Below are 9,087 nucleotides of genomic sequence, written 5' to 3'. Positions count from 1 at the left end.
CACCATCCGCCTTATTCCTCCTTGTTTCTGAATCAAGCAAAGAACCGAGCAACAAAACACGGGCCTTAATGTTGGCTGGCAAACATGCAGAAAATAAAGCAATTGAAATTGCTGGGAATTTARGAGCATCAGGTGCAAAAATCATTTACCAAGTTTACATAGGAGGTGCTCAGGCAGAAGTATGAGTATGACACTGACTGAGTTTCATACTGATGCTCTGACCCCCAAGTCATCCCCTGTTCATAAATTAAACTGAGAAGTGTAGGGGGTTTTCTTTACATCTTTTTGCCTATCCCTTTGCTTTCCAAGGAGAGCAATACCAAGGCAGAGAGCTGCCTTCCCTCTCACAATTGCATCTCAATTACTTTCTGCTTGCTGCTCTCAGTGAGCAGTACAATACAGCTATGCTTGAGCCAAATATTCCAAAATGACTAGACGATAATGACTAGGGGACTTAGGACCAGTCCTAAGTTTTCTTCTGATTTTATGTAAACATTCCTGACTTAACATAGCCCTTAAAATGCTGCATTCTCAGTACCTTCAGTGTAACACTTCATCTTACACACAGTCTCTGGATTTCTGACAGAAATTTTTATAAAACACTGTGCCCTAAACCTTAATTCCTAATGAACAATTCCCATATTATCAAGAAGCTCTACTTTCAAATGAAAAGTAGAAAGGAAAAGTCTATTACATGCTATTGTAAATAAAATCTAATGTATGCWTCAGCTATTTATAGCTTTTACAAATATTTATTAGATAGCTAAATTCATTTGTTGCCATTACTGCTTCTCTGCTCAGCTGATAACTTGACCTCCCCATATGGTCGCTGGTGACTGAAGGGAAAGGRGGATGTGGTGGGAAAGGAAAGGAAGATGACCCTAGAGGTCACKTAGCTGGACAAGCTGAGCATCCAACATTGCAAACTGCACATTCACAGTGCTGCTCTGCAGGTTCAAGGCACATTGTGTGTACTCAGTCTTCCCACAGCATTTCCATAGGAGAGGGGGAAATGAATTCTCCAATGATACTGGAAGCAACACTTCAAGTGCTTTGATTCTTATGGATAACAAAGAATTGGAAGATACTTCCTAGCATTCACAGGAACCAAACCGAATTTGTCCCTTGTCACCTTTTCTTTAAGACTGAGAATAGGGTTCCCTGTGTAATACACAGGATTAATGGACTTGACTGCTCCTGTCATGCCCATTGACTCCTGTCAGCTGTGCCTTTCTAGTCCAGATCCTTCCTGGATTCAGTGGGACAGCAGGATAGTATGCTATCCCCTGAGGACCTGAGAATATATTACACACACATTCATGACAATGCAAACTCCTTTATCCCCATTGTAGATACCCGGAGGCGTAATATCGTTCTTCCCTATTGGTTATCTAAAATAATGTCAGTGATTAAATCTCCTTTCTCTAATCACACCATAATATTATCCCTTCTAGGAACAAGCCATATCAGTATAAATACTACCACATACATATTTTTTTTYATGCTCACCAAGAGGAATTCCATCTTTTTGGCAACATGTATAAAACAATAGGAGTGTGTGTGTGTGTGGATGAGCACTGGAAATGTTAAAAAATACTTCTGTAAGGTGCTATATTGGCTAGTAGCAACACAAATCTACTATGGGAAGCAAATAAGCAAGTTGTACAGGCCTTTTCTCCTATCGTGCTCTGAGCAGGTCTGTACTATATAGTTGCTAAACCAAGACATTCTGTTTGCATAGTTTTTTTTTTTATCTTGGTTGCTCTGCATCCAAGGTGAGCAAGCAATTTCAGAGCACTTCAGAAAAACTTCAGTGTAGGAAACAAAAACTAAAGCCTTTTTTCAAGGCTTCTGACCAGGAGGAGTTTACAGGAGAAGCAAATGTTGAATAGTGCTTCCCTATGTGAGCACAGCTGTATGTCAGTCTTGAAATACTGGGCATAAACATATCTAATGGGCAAAGCTATGCAGTTGCCATCATTAGTTCAGACAGGATATGAAGAGCAAGAATCCTTTAAAACCTGTCTTCCATGGAAAAGCATCAGCCAAACAGCTTGTCAAGAGCTATGGTCTGTGCATATCAAGAGGATATTCTCTAGCACAAGATTTGTAATTTATGCAGGAAGGGTTTGACTGTACTTTCTGTCTTGGTTCTTTAGATGTGATTAATCACATAGGGCAAATATTTCATTCAGGTTCTCTTTGCCTTCATTTTAGGATGGGGATTTTCCCCTCATGGCCATTTATTTCTGTCCTTCTGCTGGAGGCTTGGAGTCTGGAGCTTTGTGTTTAATCACTGCCTGTGCAGGCACTGTGCAGATGGTATCTGCTCAATGCTACCAAGTGCTAGATGGCATCTAATAAAAGCACAAAAATCCTCATAAAATTATTTCAAAATTTTAAAGTACACATGCCCTGTCAAGGGGGTGAGTAAACTCAATCAAGGATCCTACTTAAATACATTATTTTAATTCAACTTTAATTCCAATGTATCTATTTTAGTGTCAGATGGTACAAAAGAAAATGTCTGTGCTTCTAAAGCCCTCCAAAAACATAATTTCATAGGGAGGACAGGACCTTCTAATTATGATTTTTACAAATGTATTTTAATTTGGCTGTTCTATGGCAGGGAAGGCTTCTTTTCTCAGTGGGGCTCCTTGTACAAGATAACCAGGATTAAAGACCACAACCAGTCACCGAATAAGAAAATGCCTGAGAAGAGAGAAACAGCTGGAGGGAGGCCAAAGCCGCTGCCAAAAGATGCTTCAGTGAGTGAGTGCATTCACTCTGATGAGGATGCCAGAGGATAGCTCTTGAGAAACAGYTCCTGAATTAGCTTTCAGTCTTGTTATCTGGCAGTGAACTTTATAGCTTTCACAACGAGGAGCAGGCTTCACAATCCAGCCCAGTGTGCTTCCAGTGATGACATAGTGGATGTAGCTAGGCTGTATGAGAGAGATTGTCAGCTGAGCAAACGTGTTAGTGAAGGTTTGAAATGTTCTTTATCCTTACTAGGTATTACTTTTGGCATGAGAACAAAACTGATGGTGCAAAAGGAAGGTTGCCAGCAAAGTAATAATGAGAAAATAGATTAAACTTAGGCTTAACTTTCTAAAAGTGACTGTTCTACATTAGTGGTTTGTCGGGAACAGAGAGAAAGTTTGTATGGTGGTGAACAACTGAGCATCCAATACACAGAAAATTGTGAAGAATTTTGCCCTTTCCACTCATTAGTGAAGATTGTTCATAGCTTTCCAGGATCAGGTCTAACCCAAGCTGCTCTTTCAAATTGAGATTTCYATTATTTGAATGGCATAAGGTTAAAATATCAAATGAACCCTACATCTCTTTAAGGTGCCGTTTACATACTTCTTTTGAAGTCACTTGTGATGGTCCAATAAGTTGTACTCACCACATTTATATGTCCTCTTAAATAAAACACATGTGGATCTTGGCAATGCAGCTTATATGCTCATAAAAGCCAAATAACTTTGTGCTAAATTCTAATTATGAAATTTAATTGAGCCTCCAGTTGCTGATGGGTCTGTGTGAGTGGCAGCTGGGGATCACCTAATCATTCAGAGATCTGTATTACTTTCCTTTTGTTTATTTAAAGAGCTGTACATGATACTTCTTTCTTTAGACAAATTCCCTTCAGATATTGGACAATGAATGCAAAAAGCATGTGAACCTTGTGGCTACTCCTAAACAACCATCTGAGTACTTTGTAAGTGATAGTGAAGGTATATCTTTTTGCTCTAGGTCAAAACCCTTTCTTGTGTCATGCACAAAAAAATAGCAASATTCTTTATTCTTGAAAGCATTTATTATTAGAAAGACTAAATTGTCAAAAGAAATGTTTTCTTGTAATAGAGATTTCACCACTATTATTTTCTATTGTGTCATTCACTCAGAGACTTTGTTATACATTAAAAAAAAATCCAATGTCAATCAACTGTCTCTCAGTACTAGAAAGTGACATCGCTATGAAGATCAGGGCCTCAAATGAGATTTTGAACCCCCTGTACTGGGAAACATCCAGAACAGCTTTGCTGCTGTCATTACAGATATTCTGGTGTATCTCAGGTCAGGCTCTGTATACAGTGTCCAACTTCTTCTCAGAATGATCAGCTGCACTCCAGTAAATTAAGTAGTAACACAAATAACAATCCGGATGCCCAGGTTTTTCAGAAGTGTTCACCCTCCCAAGCCTATTTAGCCATGCTTACATATAACAAAAGCGTACAATGTCCTAACTTTTACCATATTTCAAAGCCCTTGCACCTCGATTTTGTTAAGGGTCCAGTTCTGTTGAAATGGTTTCAGCTGATAAGATTATTCTGGTAAGCAGGGCTTAACCTTGGGGAAACAAAGAGTGGATTGAATTAGAGAGTTCGCCCTTCCCTTCTCTTCCAGTCCAGGCATGCACGCACAGCAGCYTGCGCTCCCCTCTCGCTGTAAAGCCCATGCGGGTCACCTTGCCAGGCAGATGCGGTGTCCTCTTGCGCGTTTCCCAGCGCAGGGAGCGCAGCGCTGGTCGGTTTCTGCCACCTGCTGGCAAAGCCGGAGACGGCTTTTTCCACCCGTGAAATCGGAGGCTGAAGCGATGCCTCTGCACGCCTACAATCATTCTATTAACTGAAACCATCGTGGCACAAACAGGACAGTCTTCTGCTGCTGTTGCTCTTCACGCAGCTTTGGCTGCAAAGCCTGTGCCCGAAGAACTCCTCCAGAAAAACACCTCCAAAATTAAAATAGTTGTCATTGCATATATACATAAAAGGCCTTCATTGGTGAAGCACATTGGTGGACTCTGAGACTGATTTGTGGGGTTTTTTTAAGGCAATTCAAATAACCTTAAACATTTAAGGTATCTGCATCTATTCTAKAATTGAGATTTAACAGCTGAACTTATCCTTATTAGGCCTAACTGATTTCTGCTCCTGAGTTGTGGYGAAATTGAAATGTAGGTCTGGGCTGAAACCTGGTAAGAGGTGATAATTCTCTTTTCAGCTTTATATCCTATGCCTGATACACACTAAGTAGCCCRTGCAGCAGATCTCCGCATGCCTTGTGAATGTTAGCTGTTTAACATATTGTATGCAGCTGATATTCATATCTGTGAGAGGTTAATAACACCCTGTGAACCAGAGGGTTCCTGGGCACAGTTGGGTAATTGCTGCAGTTAAATGCTGTAGACACACAGCAGCCTCTGGAGATTRAATTCTCATGCAAAATTCATTCCCATGAATTACTGCAGTTCATCAAAGATTCTTCTCACAAAAATACTGCATAGTGAATTTTTTTTACTGAAGCTTGTTCTTGATCAGAAAATCATCACTATAGTCTGGCAGTAAAAAACCCTACAGTTTTTCACCTTTGCCTCAAGCAGATTCTTGCTCCACCCCTCCAGCAAAGCTTTCTATGCTGAAGCTGCAGCCTCTTGAAGTGCAGAGCAGCCCTCAGGCTGCCCAGCACCACTAACGCTGGCCTTTTGGGAAGCCTCAGGCCTAAGAGAGAGATGTAGAGGAAACAAAGATCCGCCCAGGTTAATAGGCAGTGAGTGAATTTGGGGGAAAAAAATACTACAACATTATGTGACATGACAGCCTTTTGGGTTTTTGGGATCCCTTTGAGATGACATAGCCTATCAGCTGCCACCACTATTAGAAACACAAGAAAAGGGATGTGGGGATGGCACACCAAAATTGACTCCATGCAATTCGGGTTTCTATTCCTGGTRCAATGGGACCTTATGAATTGTTACCTCATCTCGCCTCATTAGGTTGCAAGGTAATTGCAGGCTGTCTAAAATCATATCCTTATGGTACACCTTCAGAAAAAAAAAAATACAACCTTCTGAACGTGCTTAGAAGCGTACTTCCAGAACAAAGCTTCCCTGCCAATGAACAGACTTGCCTGCACCGTGCCAAGAAGAATCGCCTCTCCTTTTTTTCTGCGGGGCGGGGGAAGCAAACACGCCCAGCACATTTTAACACAAGACGCTCTGTTCCACAGTGTACCACAGGCGCATACGGAACACGCCCTTCCGGGGGAGAACACGCGGGGTCCATCCCGCGCCCGGGGCGCTCCCGGCGGAAGCGGCAGAAGGGGTGGGGCGTGCAGCCATGGCGGCGGAGCAGCGGCGGGACCTGGAGCGGCTCTCGGCACTGGCCGTGTACCGCCGGGTGGCGGGGGCCGGGCGGATGGAGCGGCGCCGCCGCGGGGCCCCGCTGCCCGCGGGCTGCAAGCGGGCCAAGGCCCGCCCGAGGCGCCGCCGGGCGGGAGGCGGCGGCTCGAAACCGGAGGCGCCGCCCGCCGCGCCCCCGAGCCGCGTGGAGACCCTCGTGGAGCCCCGGCCCGGAGCGGCGGCCGCCGAGCCTGACGCCAAGCCGCCGGGCGGCCCCGTGTCGATACCGGCCCACCCGCGGCCGGCGGGCGAGGACGGCGGCGGTGTGTCGGGGCTGCTGCGGCGGCTGGCGCGGCTGGAGGACAGCCGGCAGCGGGCGGCCGAGCTCTTCCGCTGGCTGCTGGCCCCGGTGGCGCCGGCGGAGTTCCTGGGGCGGCACTGGGAGCGGGCGCCGCTGCTGGTGCGGCGGGGCGACCCCCGCTACTACGCGGGGCTTTTCTCCACGGCCGACTTCGATGCCGCCCTGCGAGGCGGAGAGGTTCAGTTCGGCACGCACCTGGATGTGACCAGCTATGCCGAGGGCGTGCGGGAGACACACAACCCCTCCGGTAGAGCCCTGCCCGCCGTCGTGTGGGACTTCTACCAGAACGGCTGCTCCCTGCGCCTCCTCTGCCCGCAGGCCTTCTCCCCYACCGTCTGGGACTTCCTCTCCATCCTGCAGGAGCAGTTTGGCAGCATGGCAGGGGCCAACACCTACCTCACACCCCCAGGGACGCAGGGCTTTGCCCCCCACTATGATGACATCGAGGCCTTCGTGCTGCAGCTGGAGGGGAAGAAGCACTGGCGTGTCTACAGCCCCCGGATGGATGCTGAGGTGCTGCCCCAGTTCTCCAGTCCAAATTTCACACAGGCTGAGCTTGGCGAGCCTGTGCTGGAAACGGTGCTGGAGGCTGGAGACCTGCTGTACTTCCCCCGTGGCTTTATCCACCAGGGCGATTGTCTCCCTGATGCACATTCACTCCACATCACTGTGTCTTCCTTCCAGAGGAATTCCTGGGGGGACTTTCTGGAGAAGCTCCTCCCAGCTGCCCTGCAGATGGCCCTGGAGGAAGATGTGGAGTATAGACGAGGGCTTCCCATGGACTACCTGCAGTATATGGGGGTCGCTAACTCAGAGACAGTCAATGCTCACCGAACGGCCTTTGTGGAGAAGGTGAAGAGCCTGATAAAGAAACTTGTTGACTATGCACCCATCGATGCTGCTGTGGATCAGAGAGCCAAGTCGTTTCTTCATGACTGTCTCCCTCCAGTACTCACACAAAGTGAAAAGGCACAGAGTGTCTATGGCTTCCCGGCCCGATGGCAAGAGGGAGGCCCCTGCAATGTTGATATCCTGGTGACAAAAGACACTGAAGTACGCCTACTCCGTCATGGTATTGTTAGACTGTGTAATGAAGAAGCAGGTGTGATGCTGTACTACACAACAGAAAACTCAAGAGTGTATCATAAGGAAGAACCCAAGTTCCTTGAGCTAGATCCCGAGTATACAGACAGTATCGAATTTCTCCTATCTTCCTATCCAAATTATGTCAGTGTGGATAACCTTCCATGTGAAACCTTGGAGGAAAAGATTTCTCTAGCTACACTTCTCTTTGAGAAGGGTATTCTGACTACAAAGAAGCCTCTGGCACAAGTCTAACTCTTATTTTTTCACAAAATAAAAGTACATTTGTTTAGTAAGTGGTCTGTCTTAGTCTTGCGTTACTCCTGCTAGATGTGAATCAGCAGTTSGGGTCTCTGCATCTCATCTCGGGGTAGAAGGTCTATGTCATGGGGGCWGAGAAATCAAATGTTCTGATTAAAATAAGTATTTGCTCTAGGTGCAATTCTGAATGGCTGAATACCTAGAGAAGGGAATTGATTATTTTCGTCAACCATGTTACTACACTCTAGGTAACTTCAGGAAGCTAGTGACGTTTCTTGCAGTCTTGTAAATCATACTGTGTCTTCACAGTATTTTAAAGCAGCCTGCTCTGCTGCAGGAAATACTCCTACTATTCATAGGCATATTTGGTGATGGTGACTATTCTATGTGCCTTTGCTGTACAGATGGTGTGGCCTTCAGGCCCGTGCTGTGTCATAAAGATCCCTTGGTCACATATATACTCATAAAAGTGGAGTCTCCAGGCAGCTGCTGCTCTCTTCGGGCAATTACACCCACCTATGTTGTCCTGCCCTTATTGAATGGTGCAGCAAGATTTTCTCAGGCAAACATCATCTGCTGCATTTGAAATGCTTCAGGCTCACTCGCTTCCTTTTCAGTCCAATTATAGAGATAAAATAACCTTCTGCACTGGTTTTCCCACCGCAACCCCTAGGAATGAAATTACTKGTCCTTTCAAGGCAAATGGGGCGCTCTCCAGTACCTTTTCTTTTCGAGTTTTTTTTGTGCTGGGTGAAAAAAGTTTCATTTTAGGACCTATCAAGTTACATGAATACATGACTAGTTGTGTGGCCAGTTCCCGTAAATACTGGCAAACCTCCAAAACACTCCCACAATGCTATTATATCAGTCAGTAGGTGATAGATATTCTGTCTTTAAAGCCTCCTGAAGCTATACCCACAAGGACCATCCTGTGCTCCTCTGAGCTTTTGGGTTATCCAGATTTTGCAAGATAGCACCCATGCACTCTTAACTATTTAGGATTTAGGTGTACATTATGTCCTCCAAGATCCCATACTTGCAAGAGTGCCAGCCTTTCCTCCCTCTTATGCCTGTATGCTTTCCTTACATCTTGAAACTTGGGCTGTGTAAAATTGTGTTGCACAAGAACACACTGAGGTGCCTTTGGGGTCTTCTGAGTGTGTGCAGATTAGTGGCTGGACTGGAAATCCTGTTGCCACACTTACCCTCTAAGCCCTCTGTTATTCATCCTCACCAGAGGGTCAGCCATCCT

General features: G+C 45.7%; 1 protein-coding gene across 1 annotated transcript; it reads left to right on the top strand.

Moving 5' to 3' along the window:
- The first annotated feature begins 5,905 nt into the window (after positions 1-5,905).
- On the top strand, positions 5,906-7,864 carry RIOX1 (ribosomal oxygenase 1). The gene is given in 2 exon segments (XM_057364109.1): positions 5,906-6,058; positions 6,060-7,864. Coding segments are annotated over 2 exon segments (1,923 nt in total). The 3' UTR covers positions 7,830-7,864.
- The last annotated feature ends 1,223 nt before the right edge of the window (positions 7,865-9,087 follow it).

This window comes from Malurus melanocephalus, unplaced genomic scaffold, assembly GCF_030028575.1.
Source record: "Malurus melanocephalus ecotype Western Australia unplaced genomic scaffold, MMel_1.1 scaffold_2, whole genome shotgun sequence".
Classification (NCBI taxonomy): Eukaryota; Metazoa; Chordata; class Aves; order Passeriformes; family Maluridae; genus Malurus; species Malurus melanocephalus.
The sequence above is the reverse complement of the archived record's forward strand: the minus strand, read 5'-3'. Positions and strand labels throughout refer to the sequence as shown.